A 24,312-nucleotide genomic window follows, 5' to 3' on the forward strand; every position below is an offset into this window, starting at 1 on the left:
AGAGGAGAATAGATTAATGAGAGAACAAAATGCTAGCAGAGTAACAATGTCCCCAGAAAATATACTCTCAACAAATCAGAAAAGACCTGAAGCAGTGGAAAAAGAAACGGAAAGAGAGAAAAAAGAAAAAGAAAAAGATAAAGATAAAAACAAACAAAAACAAACAAAACAGAACAACAACAACAACAAAAACCAGAATGTGATCAAATATGATCAGGCTGGTATATATATCAGTGCCACACACTAGATTTGGGGTGTATTTGGTCTTTTAGAAGAAAGTGCCTCCCAAAATTTTAAAGAAAGAAAAACTTATATATGTACAAAAATAAGGGTTGATATGATGAAGGGATGGAATATGACTGTAAAGATGGAAATTATAAAAAATTTTATAAAAGGAATTGATAAGAAGTTGTTTGAAAAAAGAAAGAAGAGGATTTAAAAAAAGAAAAAAGAAAAAAAAAGGGAGAGAATGTGATCAGGCAGGGGAGTAGAAAAAACCATATACTAGGGATTTAGGGTATATTTTAATCTGTTAGAAGAAACTATCTCAAAATTTTAAAGAGAGAACAACTTATATATATATGCCAAAAATACGGGTAACTACTATGAAGGGATAGAATATGACTCTCAAAATGAAAAATAAAAATGTTTTTTTAAAAAAAGGGATTGATAAGATGTTGGTTGAAAAAGGGAAAAAGAAAAATTCAAAAAAAAAAGAAAAAAAGACAGTTAAAAAATTAATTTTGAAAGACTAAAGAATCATGGTAAAAAAGGCATCAATTCTATGTGCAGTAGTCCCCTAGCGCTGGAGTTCTGCTGTTCTCATTGATCGGTAAACTTGTTCTTGGCTGCCTGTTCTCGCTGATCTTCTGGGGAGGGGCCTGTTGCCGTGGTTTCCAAATGTCTCTGCCGGAGGCGGAATTGCCCCGCCCTTGCCCCGTCCGGACTAAGTAATCTGCTCGGGTTTGCTCTCTGGGGCTTTTGTTCCCTGCGAGCTTTCCCTACAGCTTTGGAGGCGGAGAGTGAAAATGGCGCCCCCCAATCTCCGCCGTGGAGGAGCTGAGAACTCGGGGCCCCGCTCCTCAGTGAACCCCCGGAGAAAAGCCGTCAGTCACTGCCGTCTCCCCGGTCTCCGGCCGCACTCCCTGCTCACCCAGCCTGTGACCGCGCATTTCTATCTCTGGCACCCGGCCCCGGGTGGAGTCTCCAAACCCAGCAGATCCCTGCGGTGCACTCCCGTGTGGCTCCTCCCGGGGGAGGAAGGTGAGTTTCCCCGGGTCTGCCGCTTGTTGGGTCCCTGCTGGAGGAGCAGTGGCCCGACTGTGCCGCGGACCACAGTTTATTACAACCCCGAGCTGAGAGCCTGCGCCTGGGCTCCGCCTCTGCAGCCGGCTTCCCTGCTCCGTTACCTGGGAGCTCTGCCACACTCAGGCACCCCCGGTCTTTCTGTGACCCCGAGGGTCCTGAGACCACACTGTCCCAGAGGGTTCCACCCCCTGCTTAGCCACCAGAGTGACGTCCCTCAGCGGAGCAGACTTTTAAAAGTTCCAATTTTGTGCTCCGCAGCTCTATCACTTGCCAGAAGCGGCTGACGGAGGTCCCTCCCCCGCCGTCTATCCTCCCAAATATCGCCTCGGATTCACTTCTCTGCACGCCCTACCTTCCAGAAAGTGGTCGCTTTTCTGATGAGAGAGTTGTTGCTCTTCTTTTCTTCGATCTCCTGTTGAGTTTGTAGGTGTTCAGAATGTTTTGATCCCTATCCAGCTGAATTCCTGAGAGGAGACGAAATCCAGGTCTCCTACTCCTCCGCCATCTTGTTCCGCCTCACGCTATCTATTTGTTTCTTTAGATCTGTTAATATTTGCTTTATATATTAAGGTGTCCCTCTGTGGGATGTGTAAATATTTACAAGTGTTATATCTCTCTATCATCATGTAATGCCCTTCTTTGTCTCTTGTTACAATCTTTGTTTTAAAGTCTATTTTTTAATTTAAGTACAGCTACCCCAGGTTTCTTTTGATTTCTGTCTTCATGGAATATCTTTTTCCATCCCTCCATTTTCAGTATGTGTGTGTACTTACGTCTGGAGCAAATCTCTTGTAGGCAGCGTGTAGAATAGGTCTTATATTTTTATCCATTTAGCCACTACATCTTTTGGAAAATTTAGTCCATTTACATTTAAAGAAATTATTGATAGGTATGTATTTATTACCATTTTTTCAATTGTTTCCCGGATGCTTTGTAATTCCTTAGTTCCTTTCTCCTTCTCTTGCTCCCTTCCTTCGTGGTTTTAGACTTCTTTAGTCGTATGCTTAGATTTTTTTTTCATTATCTTTGTGTATCTACTATAGGTTTTTGCTTTATGGTTACTATGGGGCTTACATATAACAACTTAAACAGTCTATTTTAAGTTCATAACTTAAGTTTGAACTAAAGGTCTGAATTTTACACTTCCCCCCTATTTCATGTTTCTGATATTACATTTTACATCTTTTTATCTTAAGCATCCCTTAACTTATTATTGTAGTTACAGGTATTTTTACTACTTTTGTCTTTTAACCTGTATTCTAGCTTCATAAACTGTGTATTAATCTACTGCTTTTTCTATATATGTACTTTTACCAGTGAAATTTATACTTTCATGTTTTCTTGTTACTAATAGTGCTCCTTTTTTCTTTCAATTCTGAATGATAATTTTGCTGAGGAAATCTTTTTTCTTAGCTCCACTCCCTCCTTAAAGTTTCTACTGAAAAATCTGCTGATAGCTTTATGAAGGTTTCCTTGAAGGTAACAAGCTTTTAATTTTAATTTTATTTTTTGTTGCATTTAAGATTCTCTTTTTGTCTTTAACTTTTGACATTTAATTATAATGTGTCTTGGTGTGGGGCTGTTTGGGTTTATCTTATTTGGAACTCTCTGGAAATTCTGGATCTGGATGTCTGTTTCTTTCTCCAGATTAAAGAAGTTTTCAGCCATTATTTCTACAAATAAGTTTTCTGTCCCTTTCTCTATCTTCTTCTGGGACCCCTATAAGGTGAAAGTTAGCGTCCTCATTGTTGTTCCACAAATCCTTTAAGTTTCTCTTTCTTTCTTTCTTTTTATCTTTCTTCTTTCTATCTTTCCTTATTCTCTTTCTTTCTTTCTCCTCCTTCTCTTCCTTCTCTTCCTCCTCCTCTCATTGGGTGAGTTTCTCTGTCCTGCCTTTTAGCTCATTGATCCTTTCTTCTGATTCATCTAGTCTGTTGTTGAACCCCTTTAGTGTATTTTTTTTTTCATTCAGTTATTATATTCTTCAGTTCTGTGACTTCTGTTTGGAACTCTTTTATATTTTCTATTTCTTTGTTGATGTTCTCACTGTGTTCAGCCATTATTCTCCTGAGTTCAGTGAGCATCATTTTAATTATTACTTTCCATTGTTTATCAGGTAAATTACTTATCTCCATTTCAGTAAGTTTTTTTTTTTTCTGAGTTATTATCTTTTTGTTTTGTTTGCAACATATTCCTTTGTTTCTTCATTTTGCTCGACTCTCTGTGTTGGCTTCTATGCATTAGATGAAAGAGTCTCCTACCCCAGTCTTGAAGGGTTGGCTTTACGTAGAAGTAAACCTCATTGTTCAACTCTGCCCTAGCTCTTGGTTGTCTTTCAAATCTTTGTGATTGTCCAAGCAGACTGTTTTAATAGCTCCCAGTAGTTGAGGGTGTACCAAGACCTCCCAAAGGGGAGGATCTCAGTAGTACCTAGATTCAGGCTGATTGGAAGCCAGCTTCTCAGACAGCAGCTTGTATAGAATGCAAATGTATATAGTCTTATGCATGCAAGTGTAAGCCCCACTGGCCCCAGAACCCTCAGGCTATCTGGAGGTGAGAAGGAGAGCACAAGGATAATACCTGCCCTTTGAGGTCTCAAGAGAGGTTTACAGTCAGCCCTTAGATGAGTATTTAATTAGATGCCTGCTTCTTAGGTTACAGCTATAGTGATAAGCTAATAGGCCTGTTTTGCAGAAAAATTAAGCTCCTGGGTCTGTTGCTTCTTGTTGTGCCCTAAGGGTGGGAGCTATTTAAGAACTCTTTCTCTGTTGGTTACAGTTTTGTGGTAGCTGCAAATTTAAGACCAGTTAGCCACCAGAGCCAGGTGAAGTAGAGGTTTCCCCTGGTGGCAGCAGCAAAAAGCAGTGTACCAAAGAAGGGCATAACCTCTTTTCTATAAGATACTGGTGAGCTATAATAAGGTGAAGGGAGAGCACAAAGATTGCATCAAATGGTCTCTGTTTCCTGAGAGCACCTCTGTAGTACTGTATAAGTGTGCCAAACCAGAAGCCTGCCCCTCATGCCAAGTTTACAGGCCAAGCAAATAGGCCTCTTTGTCAGAAAGACTGGGGGTGTGTTTCAGTCTGCTCTCTATGCAGTGCCCTGGGAACATTAGTCTGCCAGGAACTGTCTCTTGGTCCTATGCAAACCTGAGACACAAGTCCCACTGCCCTTGGAGCCAGGCAATTGAGGGGCATAACTTTGGGTGGCAGCTGCAAAAACCAGGTCACCAGGCATAAAAACCAGGACACCAGACATATGTAGAAGCTCCCCTCTGGGAGATATTAGTGCTGTAGAACATGGCAGAAGGATAGCACAAAGATGATGCTCATTGGTAAGAGCAAAGCAGAGGAGAGTGCAAGGATGGGACCTCCCATGAGAAAAGAAAGAAAGAGAAATGATTAAAAAAAAAAAAAGGACTGCACCACTGGCTTTTTAGCCAGGCAGAGGGAGTGTAGGAAGATGGTGTTCACAAGCATCCATACTCAGAGAGTGTTCCAGCAGGCACCTGTCCCTCAGACCTAAACTTAAAATTAAAAATGAGTCTCTTTCACATAAAGCCAGGGCATGTTTCAAAGGGCTGCTTCTGTGCTGGGCCCTGGGGCAGGTGAGTCTGCATGGGCCCTTTACGAGCTGTTCCTTCTGTAGGACTGCTGACAATACTGACCCCTTCTTTGGCCCTCCATCTTGTTTTTCCCCTTGCAATGACCTCACTTGGGGATTAGTGTTCCAGGCCTTGGAGGTTAGTATATGCTCTGACCGGAATGCAGGAAGGCTTGTTCTAGTCTTCTGTAAAGTTGTTTAGATAACTTATTGTAGAGATAACATAGTCACTACCCCCCCCACCCCTTTCTGGCACAAAGGTGCCATCCAGAGGGCTGTTAAATGCTAAGACACTTGACCTCACCACAGTGCCCTCTGCACATCCTCTTACTCTATAAAATCTGTAGGCTAAGATCCAGACTTTGCAGAGAATAGCTGCACAGCACCTGGATTGTTGCCCGCCTGATCCCCCATCAGTAAGTTACCTGAATAAAACTCCGCATAAACTGTATGGAGTCACGTGCCTCATTTTCCTGGTCTCAAAGTGCCTTCTCAGTTTGGAGGATAATTTACCGTCCCTCTTCTACCTTCAAACACTCAGTTTGCCACAGACCCTTGGGTCTCATGGGCTTCACCCCATCAGTCTTCAAAACCAGATGCTTTGGGGGTTTATCTCTCAGGTGCTGGTCTTAAAAGTTGGGGTGCCTGATATGGAGTATGAGCCCTTCACTCCTCAGGGAGAAACTTTGGATTTTGAGTTCTCTCCTACTGTGGCTGCCTGCTGGCTGTGGGGCTTACGGTGAGATTGTTTCCTACCTGTTTCCATGTGGCTTCTCCCTCTTTTGCCCTGTGTAAAGGGGTCTGCCAGTTTTAGCTTTTTTTTTTTTCTTCCAGAGGAAAATGATCCCCCTGCAGCTACAGATTCAGTGTGTCTGTAGGAAGAGGTGAGTTTAAGATCTTCCTATGTCACCATTTTGAACTGGAACCTGCATTTCTTATATTTGTTGTCCTCTTTCACATCCCATGGTGTGAAGGAACTTGTGTGTTTGTGTATGAGAACACAGAGACATAGAACATCACCACAATATGGGTCATTAAGGGCTTCCTTCACCTCAGGAAAGCACGCTGAATTATAGAATGCAGAAGACCCAAGAAAAAACAGGGCAGGAAACAAGGAAAGCTTCAGATTCACATGTAACTAAAATTCAGAAATATAAATGAAAACCATGATTGTAATGTGATGGAATCGTCCCTTTGTCTTTTAATACTTTTTTTCCTTGAAACTATATGTGGCAAATGATTTTCACCCCATGTTTATTTGAGAAAAGCTTATAAGGACACGTGAGCAGAAGGTGAGTTCCCATGCAAGGGAGGCAGGAAGGGCTGCGTAGAAGGGGACCAGGAGAGAATGCAGATGAGGTACTGCAGTCACACTGGGGTTTCCAGGTCAAAGATGGGGCAGAGGGAGCCACAGGGAGGACAGGTGCTGCAGGGTCACTGAAGCCGGGCCAACCCGATCTGAGAAAGCATTGTATTTGTGGAGCAATGAGAGCTGGAAGCCTTTCACTCTGCAAAGAAGCTGGGAAGGAAGGTTCTTCCTGGAGTATCACCATCTGCACATCAGCTCAGGAGTCCTGCAGAGACAGAGCAGAGTGTTGTTTACAGACCCACCTCTCCAAGCAGCCTTCAGGGCCTCGAGTGATAGCACTGCTATAAGAAGAACATATTCTTTTTTTTTTTTAAAGATTTTATTTATTTATTCATGAGAGACAGAGAGAGAGACAGAGGCAGAGGGAGAAGCAGGTTCCCCGCGGAGCAGGGAGCCCGATGCGGGACTCGATCCCAGGACCCTGGGGTCATGACCTGAGCCAAAGGCAGACGCTTAACCGACTGAGCCACCCAGACGTCCCAAGAAGAACATATTCTTAGGTCTTCCTGAGCCAATGCTACTTTAGAGAGTGCAGACCATTTATTGAGTGGTGAAAAGAAGCTTTACTGCAAACTGCCTGATCACATTTCAATCCTCCCATTATTTCTGTCTCCTGGCTTGTCTCTATCATGAGTTCTAGGAGACCAAGTCTACCTCTAAAAGAGGACTGAAGAGCATTACCTGTTGGCTGAAAAGAGTGGCCTGAAAAGAAAGGGGGAACATATATACTTAAAAGTATGGAGGCAAGTCTGTCCCCAGATACAATGTCCCCAGCCCCAAAGTCCCCTCCTTAGATTTCTCTAACACCACAACCCACATCCCATGATGCCAAGAAGTGAGAGGTATGACCCATGAAGTTTCTGTCACACAAATCCAGGGCGATTTCACTAGTGGCTCTTCCTGCGTTTGCCCCAGGGTCTCTACCCGAGATCTCCATGCTTGTTAACCTTTTTCTTATTTCCACAGGCCATAGCCTATTATACTTCAACATAGTAACCGTGGAATGTTGATTTCTGGATTTCTAGGAAATCTGAGGTTGACCAGGTTAATATAAGTTTTATACAGGGCCACTGATATGATAATTAACTTAAAGCCATATTTCTTCCCCTAGAAAAGTCCAGGGGGAGTCTCACCAACAGGTGCCTTACCCTTCTGATTCCTGAAGTAGATGAACAGCCCCACCACGAGGAAGAGCAGACCTAGAACAAAGCCTCCAATTCCACTCAGCATCTTGCTTTGTGCAGAGTCAGACTGTGCCCCTGAGAGAAGAAGCAGTTTTAGCGATTTTTATACCAAATTCAACTTCTCTGATGGAGACACTGGGATTCAGAGCTTTGAGAATGGGGGACGAAGTCTGCCCTGAAAGAACTAGAATAATTGGACATTACCATAAAAGAGATTTAAAAATCACACTGAATATGTACAAGACTCAGGCAATGAGCTCATTTAAATATCATAGCTCTGATAAACCTACTACTTCAAATCTGATGGACGAGGAGCCTGGGACTCCATGAGGTTTAAGTAGCTTGTCCAGGGTGACAGAGCTTACAGAAAGCAGAGCTGAGATTGGATTTCCCTCATGTCAGCACGGTCCCTACATTGTAGATGTTGTGCCTCTTCTTACATCACAATGAACAGTTCAGAGCAACAGTGCCCGAAGCAGAAGCCCAGCCCGAGGAAGGGGACTGGTGCCCAGGGTCAAGGGCGAACTGTGACCTGTGATATCATTGAGGGCTCAAAACAGGGATGACCTCTTTCTGCCTGCCAGGCATAATCGCCTCCCAGGGAGTTACGTATTTGTGGAAACAATTACCAAGCTACCCCCAGTGATCTGTGCTGAAGAGAAGAGAACATGGAGCAAATGAAAACGTGGTGTAAAGACGGAGAACCCTGACACTCAGGAATAAGCAAAGTCCCCTCCTTGGTGCGTGAGGAACTTAGGGGGTCAGAAAACTTCTCACTCCATTCCACGGTGACAGGGCTCGTCAAGCTTGGGTGCTCCACTTGGCAGGTGTAGACCTCTCCACTCTGAGGAACTGTCTCCAGCATTACCAGGGTCTGGAAGGTCCAGTCTCCATTCCGGATCAGGCCTGTGGACACGACCCCAGCCTCCTCTTCCTGGCCATTCCGAAACCACCTGACTTCAATGGGCCTGGATAGAAACCATTCACAGAGCAGACCAGGAGGTTGTGGTGCTGCAGGGGCTGGGTCTTCGTAGGATACACAGTCGCTGTAGGCTCAACTACAAGAGAAGTGATAGAGGGACTCAATGAGGAAGATAGAGTCAGTCTTCCTGGTTGGCTGGCTCACTGTCTCCAGTCTCTGGTCCCAGGCTGAGTCTCAAGCAGGCTTCCCCCAAAGCTGGCCATGGGGCCCAATAAGAGCCAGTATCATGAGTCATGAATTTCATTCTGAACGTATGGATCCATTAGATTTGAGAGATAGTGGAGAAATTTGTGGGGTTTATTTTTCATTGTGTGAAGCAGTTATTCTGAATTGAAGTGTTTACAAGTTTTGCAAAGCATATGGTGTCTTAATTAAAAGCATGATTTCTGGAGCAGGTTGACTGGGTTCAAATCCAGACTCTGCTACTTTAACTGGGAGAACTTTCACATTCCTCTGTGCCCCAGCTTTCTCACCTATCAAGGGGAATAGTGCTACTAACTTAACTCTTAGAGTTGTGTGAGGATTAATGCACCAAAGTACGTAAAACAGTAACTGAAATTTAGCCTTCAGTATGTGTTAGCTACTTATTCTTGTTTTGTTGGAGAAGAAATATGACTCAAAGCAGGGTGGGGGAACAGCTTGAGGTAGATGGGGAAAGAGAGTATGAAATCCTGGGAATGCTACACTCACACCTTAAAACAACACAGAAATGGTTCTACCCTGGGAAGCAGGAAAGACAGAGGTGATTCTCTAGCTCTAGGAGCTGAGTCCCAAGAACAGGAGGAGTCCCGAAAGAGAGAGAAAGCAAGGAAACTCATTTATTTTAAAAAGTTCTCATAATTGCACTCAGCTGATCAATCCTTCTTCTTTGCACTACAAAAATATCTATTATTGGAATTGTTATCATTTTATAATTGTCTCCCTTTTACAACTAACACGAGTTCAGGGCAGGGTCTGAGACTCACTAACAGGTATCCTTAGTGCCTGAGACCATCCCTGACACTACAGCTTGAATAAATTCAATTTCTGTCTTTGTAAAAGGAGAAATATGGGAAAACCTTTTTACAATACCATAAAATGGTAGATTTAAGATTGATGAGAAACCACTGCTAACAATTTTGTAGTATATTTCATTAAATCAAAATGTTTACATTCCTAGCAGGGAAAGTAATAAACAGAACCAAAATATAAACCAAAAACTAGGGAAAATGCTAAATCAAATGTCAGCAAAGCATTAATAATCTTATGTATAAAGCATGCATAAAATCCCTGAGAAAAACACCAAAACCCCAGAGATAATAGACAGTAGATAATTTTTACAATGATTAGCGAAATAATATGTAAAAAAAAATGTTCAAGAACCTTAGTAATCAAAGGAATAGAAATTAAAAATTAACAAGATAAATTTTCAACTGAGCATTTGGCAATATTGAAAAAAAGGTCTAGCAAAGGCGAATGTGAGGTGAATTCTTACAACTATATAAAGAAATCATATGCAACTCTTTAAATACTTTCATCATTATAAAAACAGCAGTATCAATATATTTTGTAACAAAAATATAATTTAAAAACCTAGTTTCAAAATCATTTCAAGTATGTGAGAATATATACACTATGAAACAAAGCAAGGAGCTTCTGGATGGCACATTAGACTCTTGGTTTTGGCTTAGGTCATGATCTAAGGGTCCTGAGATGGAGCCCCCCTTTCCCTCCCACCCTCTCCTTCAGGCTCCAGCTCAGCAGGGAGTCCCCTTCAGATTTTCTCTCTCCCTCTCCCTCTGCCCTTCCCCCTGCCTGTGGTCTCTCTCTCTCTTTCTCTTTCTCTCTCCGTAAAATAAATCTTTTAAAAAATTAAAAAAAACAAAACAAAGCAAGCAAGAAAAAAAAGCAAGAAGTTGAGACCTAAAAGCAGCCTCGGAAAGATCAGAGGGGTCTCAGAGGTCCCCTCAACCCATCAAAAATTAGTCAGACACTTTGTGTCAAAGAAATGGTCTCACACACAGACACAGACACACTTTCTTCAGGGGTTTCAGAATTAAGAAGGGTGAGTGCCAAGAACAGAGTGACTGGCCTCCTCACATTCTCCCCAATCTTTTATTCCTCCCCTCCCCTCCCCTAAACCTTCACCCCAACCAGGACACCCTCCACTTCCCTCCCCAGATCTCCAACCACCTGCCTAGTGTTCCCTCCACCTGGGGCTCCGGACGCCCCCTCACCTCTCCCTCGGGGGCCACCAAGGATGCCAGATGCCCCTTCCTGTGTCCTCCCCGCACACCCACTCTCCCAACCCATCCCCCACATCCAGGCCCACAGCCCAGCTCACACTCATTCTCGTCCCCCTCACTTCACAGCGCACCCCTCCCACTGTCCCCACAGTCACACACGGACACACCACACTGTCCCCACAGTCACACACGACACACCACACTGTCCCCACAGTCACACACGACACACCACACTGTCCCCACAGCCACACACGACACACCACACTGTCCCCACAGTCACACACGGACACACCACACTGTCCCCACAGTCACACACGACACACCACACTGTCCCCACAGTCACACACGACACAGCACACTGTCCCCACAGTCAAACACGGACACACCACACTATCCCCATAGCCACACAAGGACACAACCACACTCTTCACAGTCACACATGGACACAACCACACAATCCCAACCACACACTCCGCACAGTCACACAGACCACACTGTCCCTGACGTCGCACTCTCACGTGGATCCTTGTAACTTGTACTTGCTCAAGACCCTGTACGCTCACTCCTGCCCTAGTCTCTGTCTCACAGTCACACACACACACACGCACACGCACACATGCAGCCCCCCACGACCCCCACCCCGCGCTCACCTCGCCGCTGCACCATGAAGCTCTCAACCACCCGGTAGTTGTGTCTGCACACCGTGTCCACCGCGGCCCGCTTCTGCTCCAAGATGTCCTTCTGGCGGTTCCAGTACTCAGCGGTGGGCCGCCCCAGCTCCGTCACCGGCCGGAACTCCCCCACGTCGCTGTCGAAGCGCACGTCCTCCTCCCCGTTATAGATTGATCTGGCCAGGAGCCGCACCCGCTCCGTCCCGTTGGAATAATGACACTCGGCCTTATACTGGTGCACGAAATGAGCTGTGGGGACGGAGACGATCCGGTCACCCGCGGGCTCCTGGAAGACACTGACGGCGGCACCGTCGGTGGCTCCCCCCGCGCCCCCAAACCACCAGCACCCACGGCTCGTCTTTCCTCTGCCGGCGGCGACCCCGTCTCAGGGGAGCCTTCCCGGGTCACTGGGCTCCGGCTCGGCGGCGGCCCTCCCAGCCTGAGCAGCGCGGGCATTTGCCCCTCACCGCCTCCTCCTGACAGACGCCAGCCTCCCTCCTCGCCTCCCACAGCCCTTTCCCTGGGCCTTAAACACGTCCCACCCGCTGCCCTCCCCCCTGAACACTTGGTTTGGGCTGAGCTGGCTCAGGCCCCTGCCGCCCCTGCGAATCCAGAGAAGGAAACAGACGCGTCCCCTTCCCTCCGGGAGCTTAAAATGGAGGGAAAGTGATGCACAAAACGCAACCAGGCAAGACTTTATACGGGCGTGAGAAATGTCACAAGAGGAGTGTGCAGTTCTAGAACGGAGAATAATCGGATGATCTCAATCACCTTAGGGTCCCAGAGAGGTGGTCTCAAGGGTGACATGAGATGTGACATCAAAGATTAACTAGATGTAACTGGAGCGCGCGCGCGCGCGCGCGTGTATGTGTGTGTGTGTGTGTGTGTTTGGGAGAAAGGGAGGCATGTTTCAGGTAAAAGTAATAGTGTACAAAATCTTGAAAGAACTGATGGTGACCTTCCTTAGGAAACCAGAAGAAAAGTTCACTGAAGCACAGACAGTGAGAGGAAGAAAGAGAAAAGATTGCATTGTAGAAGTCACCTGGGGCTGGGCACTTTTAGCCTGTGGGTGATATTAGGATTTTGATTTTATACTAAATGTAATGGAAAATCATGAAGAGTTTTAAGGAGAGTAAAGCCATGATCCTATTACAGGGTCATAATCCCTTTTCTGAATTTCCAAATCCAGATAGCTCAGAAAAATCAGGGGGGTTTTTTGGTGCCAAAACTCATTTGGCAAATCTGACCTGATGAATTAAGGGGTCAAATGTGTCTCAGAGCTCTTACTTGTGTTTCTGTAGAATAACATGTGTAAACATAGGTATATATGATATAAATGTATATGTTTTTGGTGTTTTTGTCTTTATGTCATTGAACTGTGAAGTGGAAGTAGTCAATTCCTTTATCGGGACCCATAAAATGGAGGCCACCCCAACATCCCACCCACACCCGAATCTAAACTTAAGTCAGCCTGCACTTACAAGAAACACCTGTCAAGGAAACTTAACATATACCAATCACAGTTCTCCAAATCAGGTTTAGCTAGTTCACTTTACCCTAGAAATCAGGGAAATCCCTGATTTTCTAGCCAATCATGCACGGTTTCCATGTTCCCTCTTCTAAAGCTCTATAAATTCACCCTTTCCCAAATCCCTTGAGAAAAGTGCTCCACAGTTTGTGAGTCACTTTGATGAGGGAGCAGAAGACAAACTGAGGACAAAGTACAAGCTGACACCCTGCATACCCCCCCTTCCCCAGGTGGGTTATATGTGATATTCCTCAGGCACTCCTGGCTGCCCTAAAACTAAGGAAAGGAAAAAAAAATCCACAAATGGTTAACTAATAGAGATCACAGTCCAGCAAGACATTAGTCTCCCTCAGTCTACAAATGTCTTAGTGATTTACAAGAAAAAAGCATTCTTAACAATAGCCTAACTTCCAGAGACCCATGGACTCAATTTCCTGGAGCCCTAACATCACCCACCCACCCATAGTATGTGAGAAACAAAGGTAGAAGGGAATGTAAATAAAATAAAATTTTCTTATAACCTGCAGCCCATTGACATGGACTTGTGATAGGCAGTAACATTCCTCCAGGAAACTCCCAACTGTCTTAATGTTAATGCCTTACTAGAGGGAAAAACAACCTTAACTTGACAATGACAAGGTCTCTGGTGTCATGTAGGCCCTCTTTCACACACAAAAATTCCTTTAAAAACGTCCCTTTTTCTTTACCCTCAATCAGTCACCCCTCACGCTTGTAATGCAGCTCTTTCTGCCCATGGGTCCTGTCCCCGTGCTTTAGTAAAATCACCTTTTTGCACCACAGACATCTCAAGAATTCTTTCTTGACCGTCAGCTCTGGACCTCACCTATATTCCAAAACTATGTCAACTTTACTCCCTTAATCCATGGATTATTTTCCCTTGAATAAAGGATATCACAGATTTTACTAAATTGATTTAGTTTTGTCATTTGACAATGCCAAAAGGGTTAAAGAATAACCCTGTGGCTAACAGTGAGATGGATAAATGGAAGCTCCTGATATCACCAATGGTCTGGAAAGTAGAATTACTGCAGAAATGTGAAGCATTTTACTGAAAAATATTTGTGGCTTTCACCACCATTTATGACTTAAAGATGCAAGTTGTTTAAAGTTAATAGAGATGTAATGAGCAAAAACTCATGAAATATTGAAAAATTTGGCTTAAAGCAAAAAATAAAATGAAGTGTTGCACTCACTTTGAATGGATTCAACAAAAACATGGTGAATTTTTGCAACTGTCTAGTTTTTTAAAGTAATGAAACAAGCTAAAATAAACCATGAAATACTGAATTCGAAGGTGAATTTGTGTATAAAGTGTGAGTCTAGAAATTTTAGAAGCGTACAGTGTAAAGCAGTTTTCAACCACATTGTATATAACCACATACTGTAGACATTTTGGACCACATAATCTTTGTGATGGGGGAGTGAGGTGGCCTGTTCTGGACATAGTAGACTATCTACCAGCCTCTCTGACCTCTACCCACTGGTTGTCAGAAAAAAGCCCTAGTGTGACAACCATAAGTGGCTCCAGATATTGTCAAATGTTCATGCGGTGAAGGAATACGGTTGGGGGGAGGGGGTGGTGATCTGTCCTTGTGTGAGAACCATGTGAAAACCATCTAAGAAAACTGTGGTGAAAAAGTCACTATTAATCATGCAGCCTCTGCAAATTACACGGAAAAATTTTCCAGTATCATACCTCTTGAAAATCTTGATCCTACATGAAACTTATATGTTTTCTAAAAATCTGGTCCCAGTGCAGGTCTGTGTTTCCAGCAAAATAAATTTGTTTAGGACCAAAGTTTACTGATTTCTTTGCCTTGGCAATCAGTCACTGTTGTATTGTGATTTATAATAAGAAATATATATTTGGTCTTAGTTTCTGGCACAGAGCTCCTAAAACTCTGGAAATGTCCTACCTGATAAGAGCAGGAAAGGTGTCTTTTGTTACATTAATGAGTTGACTTTGGATACCCCTGTGGGATGGGGGTTGGCTGCCAGGAGAATCGACCACATGATTGGAGGGTTGAAACTTTTAGTCCCATGCCCCCTGACCTCCAGGGAAGGGAGAAAGGCTGAAGATGGAGTTCAGTCACCAATGGCCAATGATTTATCAATGATGCTTATGTAATGAAGCCTCCACAAAAATCCAAAAGTCATGGTTCAGAGAATTTTTGGGTTAGTGAACACGTGGAGATTCTGGGAGACTGGTGTGCTTGAAGAGGTCTAAAAAGTTCTGTGCCCTATCTCTTTCATCTAGCTGTTCTTGAGTTTTGTCCTTTTATAACAAACTGGTGAATAAAACATCCTCTGAGGTCTGTAAGTGCTCTAGCAAATTAGTCAAAGCCAAATAGGGAGTCATGTGAACCTCCAAAGTATTTCCCTTCCATCAGAATCACAGGTTACAACCTGAACTTTTGATTGGCATTTAAAGTAGGAGGGGGGGCTGTCTTGTGGGACTGAGCCCTTAATCTGTGGGATCTCCATGTAGATAGCATCAGACTTGAGTTGAATTGAGGAACACCCAGCTGGTGTTGGAGAATTGCTTGGTGGTATGGAAAACCTCCCTACACACTGGAATTGGTACCAGAATACCTTAGTCACCAAGTCATAATTTATCCTTCACCTTATCTTTCTTAGTTTTCCTGCTTTTGGTTCCCTGCTTATCTATAGTAGCAAACTACAGCCATAGCCATTTCATTCCTGTTCAATGTCCTAACTAATTTATTTTCTAACTTTCAGTCTCCTACTCCCAAGACCAGTAGGCATCAAAATTACTAGCGATGGCCAGATGTAGAACTCTCATTTCTGTAGTCAAGCCCCCTCAGAAGGAGAGAAACTAAGAAAATAATGACATTCTCATATAGATAGTTTACAAAAATGAGCAGGTCCCCAGACTTTGAGTAGAGATCTTTGCAAATCTCCTTTTGCCCCATAAAATGATGGCAGAGAAGAGTGCAGTCTGGATCAGACCTTTAAGGTCTATGTTACTATTCAGAAGTTCTCTAAGTATATTTTTGACAGATGAGAAAGTTAAAAAATAACAAATATGTGAAGTTGCTGTTCTATTCACACTGCAGCTTATATGGTTAGCACTGTCTATGTTCATGTGCCTGTTTTAAGGTTGCAGATTTAGCCAATACAAATAAATACAAGATGCTCAGTTAAATTTGGATTTCAATGTTTATCTGAAATTCAGATTTAACTGGGCATCCTATTTTTTATTTGGAAACCCTAGCCCAGTTTGTTAACAAAATCTCAGTGTATTTAATACTTCTTTGTATTCTTCAATACATGCCCATGACAACCTGCACATAGTGTGAACTCACATGGAACTTTTTAGGTAATAAATGCAAAATGGATGCAAATTTTTTCTGTATATGGAAACTAGCAACACTCGCCTCTCTCCCCCACTCTAAGATACACACTGTTATGTATAAACATCAGAAATTTTATCAGTCTTACCCAATCTAGTACTATTCACTAACAGTAGTTAGAAGCCCAAGCTCTAGAATCAGAAAATTTGAATTTGAACATGAGCTCTTCCACTTGGGTCAATTTTTAATATCCATGAGCCTTTTTTCTTTATCTCTGAAATAGATTTAATAATATCATATTCTCACAGTGTTATTACTAAGTGTGAAATTAAATAGTGACTCTTCCTATGCTGATCACATAATACTTACTCAATCTATATGACCAGTTTGATTTTTGTAACTCCTATGAATGTAAACTCATAAGGTCTTTCTACCTTAACCTCCTCAAGCAAATAATATCTTCATTATGATTTGGCAATTTTCTTCTATTAATTTTATCACTAATTACCATTTGAACATATAAAGGCAGAAACATTGGTTTGTGCATAATAATGGGGTATACATGAACTTAATACAAAAGAACTCTGATGACATAGAAAGGAGGGATTTTCAGTATACTTAGATTTATACTACATAATCTGTGTTCTAACACTATGTAACACTGGGTAAATCACTTATATTCTTTGAATTTTAGATTCCATAGATATATATGTTTTTACCTGCTACAGATAGGATCGGGTAAGAATGGGAATTATACACTGATATTTAAAGGCCTGCTACATAGTAACTGCAAAATGTTATGATGCCTTATGCTGATAGAGACCAGATTTGTTTCTTTTTCATCACTCCATCTTCATCACCTAGGGTAATGGCTGGTAAAGTGTAGGTTGCTAATAATTATTTCCTGTATGAATTAAAGGCTTTTTGCATAACACGTCACCTCTGCTTGCAAGGGCACTCCAGGGCTTCCTTGCTGATGACTGAATGTCTCTGATTCTCAGGTTCTCTCAGCTTCTCTTCAGGTTCTTTTATTCTTATACTTTAGGTCCAGCTGAGTTCCTGATCCCAGAGCACAGGCTTTCCCTGAGATCAGCTGCTCAAAAAAGAGTCATCTCTAATCCATCCGTCATTTCTTCAGCTCCCGTTGTCTTTTCAAATGCTCCAATCTAGTTTTTATCTTGGATACTTGATTAAATCTGTAAATGTCAAGTCCACCAAGCCCAGTTCACTTCTCTGTCATGTTCTCACTTCACCTACCTCTTCTACTACTTCTTACCTACGTATACAACTGGCCACTCTCTCCTCCTTGAAAAAAACCACTTTCCTTGACTTCCACGTATGTTGGTTTTCCTCCCACATCACTGGTACCATTCTCAGGCCCTTTTACTGACTCTTTGGCTCTTGCCCTCTTCTCGTCTTGTGCACACTCTGCCCCTATGAAACCTCCTCTACTTCCCTGGAATTTAACCCAGCACATGTGTCAATGACCCCAACATACGTAACTCCAAACCCTGGCTTCCTCCTGAACTCCAGTCTCATATATTCTACTGACAGCTGAGAGTTCCACATAAATGTCAAAAATCATTTCAAGCTTTAAGAAAATCTTTTTTTTTTAACCACCACTTGAAATAATTTCCTCCCTCAGTCTTCCCTATCTCAATAAACAACATCAGCATCCACCTAGTCATTATGGAAGACAGAATTCTTAGGGACAAGCTTGATTTCCTACCCTCTCCACCCATTTATTAACATGTCATATAAAAATCTATCCCAAACCTGTTCACTTTGCCTTTGCTACTATCTTTGTCACCCACTACCACACTAAATGTCTTCCCTAGAGAGTTATATCATGTTCCTAGGTAGTCTCCCTGACTCCATTTGTGAACTCCTACAATCCAGTCTCCACGTGGTGGTTAGAATTATTTTTTTAAAAATATAAATGGACTTACCTTTATCCCTTAAGTAGTCCACATATCTCTCTAAATAAAAATCAAATTTCTTATCATGGCCATCAGGATCTACTATGATTTGGCTCCTTACTTCCTCTCCAACTTCATCTTATGCCACTCCCCAGTTTGCTCAGGACACTTCAGCTACTCCCATCTTCTTTGTGTCTTTTATTTTATTTTATTTTTTTAAAAAAGATTTTATTTATTTATTTGACAGAGAGAGACACAGCGAGAGAGGGAACACAAGCAGGGGGAGTGGGAGAGGGAGAAGCAGGCTTCCCGCGGAGAGGACCCTGGGATCATGACCTGAGCCGAAGGCAGACGCTTAACAACTGAGCCACCCAGGCGCCCCTTCTTTGTGTCTTTTAAACTCAGCAAACATCTTCCTGTACTCTGGCCTTTCCTGTTTCCTCTCCCTGGAACATTTGTCACTTAGATCCTTTAAACGACTGGTTTGTTCTCATCATTCATGTGTCAACTAGTGTCACTTTCCAGGGAGAGCTCCCTAGCCCTTGTGCTGAAGTTGGGTAAATTCAATTCTCTCTGTTTCACAACGCTAATGTATTTTTTTTAAGAGCACTTATTGCTCTCTGGAATTTTCTTCCTTTTTGTTAAATACTTTAAAAAATATTTTATTTTTATTTGACAGAGAGAGAGAGCACAAGCAGGGGGAGCCACAGAGGGAGAGGGAGAAGCAAGCTCCCCACCGAGCAGGGGGCCTGATGCAGGGCTTGATCCTAGGACTCTGGGATCAAGACCTGAGCTGAAGGCAGATGCTTGACTGACTGAGCCACCCAGGTGCCCTCTTTTTTGTTAAATATGTATTCAGTTATTGTCTTTCTCCCCTGTTGTTAGGGAAGTTCCATGACTGTAGGGGCCTTTTCTTTCTTATCCAAATAGAGTTCTCTGATCCTAAAACAGAACCCAGTATATAATAGTTGCTTGGAAGAATGTGGTCTAAATGAGTAAACCCAGTGTTCTGGGACTTGATCATTGTAGGATCCTGAGAGTAATAAAAGGCTCAAGCTCTAAAACTCTTTTATTCTGATGACACGTTTGATCCCTTCTGCTTCCTATGAAAATTTGGACAAACTTCCTCTTTCTCCTACTAGTCAGAAGAAACATTCGCAGGTAAGGAAAGGTGATTTTCAGAAGGAGAACATTTCGTTATATTTCATTTCATCCAGTGGAAATGTGATAGTACTGAGGGTCTGTGCAAACATTGGGGATTTTCAGTAATGGTGATGACATAGCTGGGGAAAGAATAATGAGGAACTAGAAGTAGAGGAAAAAAACATGGCTAATTAAGGACAGGGCATGGTGAATGAACCTATGAAATTTGGGGCTAAGACTCAGGAGGCCAGTGAGTTTACTTGACTTGTTTATTGACTTTCAGCCCCAGGAATATAAGCAACCTTCACACCATTGGTACCCTGCTCAGGGTGTACAGTTTGAATCATATGAAATTGCTGATAATTGACTATTTTTGGCTTATGCAAATAGAATTTCATATAATTTTTTCTATACTAGTTGAATCACTTCTTGTGGGCTCAGGTCAGAGAAAGGGGAGATGTAGGAGAAGCTAATAGTATAGAAAAGTCAAAATAGATTCATAGTGAACACTAATCTGTGCCAGTTTTTAGAAGAAGCCTTAAGTTCTTTAAGACATCAAAGAACACCCCACAGATTCTCCTTATCTATAGGGTCATTTCAAGCTCTAAGGTTCTCTGCTTCAGTTCGGGTGCTCTCCACAGGAGAAATAGAGGGAAAACAGACCCCAGTTTCTGTCAGGTAACCTACAGCACAGAGATACAGGCCTTATAAACATTAGGGTTCAGGAGTAAAGGAAAGGAAATGATGTGAGAGGCCCCTTGATTCATCTTTACATATTAGAGAGAAGCACCAACATCACAGATCCTGCTGAGGCCATAACACAAGATCTTCTAAAAGAGATCTTTCTAATTTCTTTTGACTCCCCATAAAATTTTCAGGCAAACCTACACTTTTACTGGCATAACTCAACTAAAAAGGGGAACCACTGAGGGTGCCTGAGTGGTTCAGTTGGTTAAGGATTAGACTCTTGATTTCAGCTCAGGTCATGATCTCAGGATCATGAGATCAAGCCCCAGGTTGGGCTCCATGCTGAGCGTGGAGCCTGCTTGGGATTTTCTCTCCCTCTCCCTTTGCCCCTCCCCTATCTCGCTCATGTGTACATGTTTGCTTTCTTTCTCTAAAAATAAAAAAATTAAAAAAAAAAAAGGAACCACCAGATGGGAAACTATTTGGACATCATTATTTCTAAATCTTCTCAAGAACCTGAACGAATGGGATGGAAGGCTGGAGAGATTTTATTAGAAGAGAATTAGGAAGAAATGGCCTATATATATGGAGGCCCCTTATGAAGCTCTTGTAGAAAGGGCAAGCATGCAGGATTTTTGCTGTGGAATGAACTGGGGAACCATATAATAAAGATGGGTGGTCACTGAAGAAAACATCTTAATTTTCTAGGGGACATGGCCTGGATGTGGTGACAAAGCTAACTCCCTTCCTTCCCCCATCCCACAATATCTTATGTGCCAAGATATGTACTTACATGGGGTGTCTCTAGCCCAAGCCAGGGGAGAGCTCAGCATCATCAGTATCACCATTAAAGCTGCCATTGATAAGCCTCTAGGGAACCACAGACATGCCATGCTGGAGAACAGAGAGGACAGGGTTTGGGGAGCAGTAAATCTCAGTGAGGACTAGGACCATCTTTCACCCATACGCAAAGTAATACCAACTGAGGAATTGATTTTTGTTTCTGGATTGGGTAATCTCTGTGTTGAAAACCAGTCAGCCTCAGATATGAAGAGCATCATCTGTTGCTGGTCAGAGATTCAGTACTGAGATCCAATTTTGAAACTTAGAATTTCCTGAATTAAAAAGATTGCTTTAATTAAGTACTTTAAAGATTTGATCTAGTTGTATGTGAAACATTTTATCGGATCCATATTGTGAGCCAATTTTCTGCTGGGTAATGATGTGCACACAAGTTTGACACTTTAGGAGCACTTATTTCTCTCACTTGAAAACAAGAGTTATTTCAACAAATGTATGTGTGAGTGTGTTTAGGAACTGAAGGTGTGGGAAGATAATTGCAAGTCAGGAGACCTTTCATCCTCTCCTTTTTGCACCATAACTTAGTGTTGTAGGTTTGGGAAGATTACTTAATCTCTCACATTTGAAATGAAGGCCCTGACAGCATTTTATGTAAATTGAAGTGGCTGCTGTGTAGTAATTCTAGTTCCTTGAGAAGTTCCCTCATTATTGTCGCTTACCTCTGGAAATGACAAAATTTGCATTTATTTTATGTAATGACACCCACAGCTCACATACAAGTCTCCTTCCTAGGAAAGATAACAGTGGCCTCCAAATTCCTAAATCCAGTCTATCATTCTCAATTATTATTTCAGAGTTCTCAGCAAGTTTGAACATTTCAGAATAGAAATAGTATCTCACTTACTTTGGAAAAATATATTTCTATTAAGCTCAAAATTTTGTGGAGAGGTTGGATAGGAGTCATTACTGTCCCTGGATTTGAGAAGAAATCCCTAGTGATAAATCAGTACTACTGGAAGTCATGTGATTGCAACCAGAATGTCACATTTAATTTGACAAACTTTAATTGTAATTTACTCAGAAACTAATTGTGACATGTCATAATCTGGGAAAGCCAAGCTAAGGTTCACCTTAGATTATAGAATAAAAGGAATGGCAAAGAAAGGTAATTCTATATCATCTACATACTGAAATATAAAAAGAACCCTATCAAAACTTGTTCATATAAATTTGACATAGAAATTAAAAATCATACAAATTTGTTTTTTAAAAAATGGGCCAATGACTCTGATCTAAATTACGTTATGAATAATAAAAATGTGCTGCTTTAAATATTATATATTTCACACTTTTCTTCAATATTAATTCAATATAAGAACAGTTCAGGTAACACAATGGAGGAACCGTCACCCAATATCAATCCTACAGGTGATCTTGAGGCTGAACTTCTTCACTGAAAGCAAGAGGAGAAGCAATCCTGCTCAACTTCTACTGTGTATGGGAAATGTCAAATAAAGGCTCATATCCTGAGTAAAAATAGTTAAATTGGTTTCTGGAAGAAAGTGGTGTTCAGTACAGAAGTTCTACAGTTCTCAGAAAGCTACTACCAATAATAAGGTACTTTAAAAAAATTATTTAAATTCAATTAATTGACATATAGTGTATCATTAGTTTCAGGGGTAGAATTCAGTGATCCATCAGTTGCATATAACACCCAGTGCTCATTACATCACATGCCCTCCTTAACGCCCATTACCCAATTACCCCATCCCCTCACCCACCTCCAGCAACCCTCAGTTTGTTTCCTATAGTTAAGAGTCTCTTATGGCTTGTCCCCCCCTCTGTTTTCATCTTACATTATTTTTCCTTCCCTTCTCCTATGTTCATCTGTTTTGTTTCTTAAATTCCACATATGAGTGAGATCATATGATAATTGTCTTTCTCTGATTGACTTATTTTGCTTAGCATAATACCCTCCAGTTCCATCAACACTGTTGTAAATGGTAAGATTTCACTTTTTTGATTGCTGAGTAATATTCCATTGTATATATATATGCCACTTCTTCTTTATCATTCATTTGTCAATGGACATCTGGGTTGTTTCCATAGTTTGGCTATTGTGGACATTGCTGCTATAAACATTGGGGTGCAGGTGCCCCTTTGGATCACTACATTTGTATCCTTTGTGGTAAATATCTAGGAGTGCAATTGCTGGGTTGAAGAACCTCCATAATGTTTTCCAGAGTGGCTGCACCAGCTTGCATTCCCACCAACAGTGCAAGAGGGTTCCATTTTCTCCTCATCCTCGTCAACATTTGTTGTCTCCTGACATTAATTTTAGCCATTCTGACTGGTGTGAGGTGGTATCTCACTGTGGCTTTGATTTGTATTTCCCTGATGCCGAGTGATGTTGAGCATTTTTTTGAGTCTGTTGGCCATTTGTAGGTCTTCTTTGGAGAAATGTCTGTTCATGTCTTCTGCCCCTTCTTGACTGTATTATTTGTTACTTGGGTGTTGCCTTTTGACAAGTTTTTTATAGATCCTGGATATTAGCCATTTATCTGATAAGACATTTGCAAATATCTTCTCCCATTATCTTTTGGTTTTGTCAACTGTTTTTTTTTGCTGTGCAGGAGCTTTTTATATTGATGAAGTCCCAATAGTTCATTTTTGCTTTGTTTCCCTTGCCTTTGGAGATGTGTCTAGCAAGAAGTTGCTGTGGCTGGGGTCAAAGAGGTTGCTGCCTGTGTTCTCCTCTAGGATTTTGATGGATTCCTGTCTCACATTGAGGTCTTTCATCCATTTTGAGTTTATTTTTGTGTACGGTGTAAGAAAATGGTCCAGTTCCATTCTTCTGCATGTGGCTGTCCAATTTTCCCAACACCATTTGTTGAAGAGACTGTCTTTGTTCCATTGGACATTCTTTCCTGCTTTGTCAAAGATGAGTTGACCATAGAGTTGAGGGTCCATTTCTGGGCTCTCTATTCTGTTCCACTGATCTATGTGTCTGTTTTTGTGCCAGTACCATACCGTCTTGATGATGACAGCTTTGTAATAGAGCTTGAAGTCCGGAATTGTGATGCCACCAGCTTTGCTTTTCTTTTTCAACATTCCTCTGGCTATTCGGGGTCTTTTCTGGTTCCATACAAATTTTAGGATGATTTCTTCCATTTCTTTGAAAAAAGTGGATGGTATTTTGATGGGGATTGCATTGAATGTGTAGATTGCTCTAGGTAGCATTGACATCTTCACAATATTTGTTCTTCCAATCCATGAGCATGGAACGTTTTTCCATTTCTTTGTGTCTTCCTCAATTTCTTTCATGAGTATTTTATAGTTTTCTGAGTACAGATCCTTTGTCTCTTTGGTTAGATTTATGCCTCGGTATCTTATGGTTTTGGGTGCAATTGTAAATGGGATTGACTCCTTAATTTCTCTTTCTTCTGTCTTGTTGTTGGTGTATAGGAAAGCCACTGACTTCTGTGCATTGATTTTATATCCTGCCACTTTACTGAATTCCTGTATGAGTTCTAGCAGTTTTGGGGTGGAGTCTTTGG

At 42.1% G+C, this 24,312-nt stretch overlaps 1 protein-coding gene across 1 annotated transcript; it reads right to left on the bottom strand.

Annotated features, from left to right (window-relative positions):
- Nucleotides 1–7,257: 7,257 nt before the first annotated feature.
- Nucleotides 7,258–20,862, bottom strand: LOC123325484 (DLA class II histocompatibility antigen, DR-1 beta chain-like). The gene is given in 6 exon segments (XM_044917229.1): nucleotides 7,258–7,310; nucleotides 7,414–7,539; nucleotides 8,242–8,430; nucleotides 8,433–8,522; nucleotides 11,322–11,591; nucleotides 20,748–20,862. Coding segments are annotated over 6 exon segments (828 nt in total). The 5' UTR covers nucleotides 20,848–20,862.
- Between the last annotated feature and the right edge of the window lie 3,450 nt (nucleotides 20,863–24,312).

The sequence above is a fragment of the Neomonachus schauinslandi genome, chromosome 8 (assembly GCF_002201575.2).
Source record: "Neomonachus schauinslandi chromosome 8, ASM220157v2, whole genome shotgun sequence".
NCBI classification, from domain to species: Eukaryota; Metazoa; Chordata; class Mammalia; order Carnivora; family Phocidae; genus Neomonachus; species Neomonachus schauinslandi.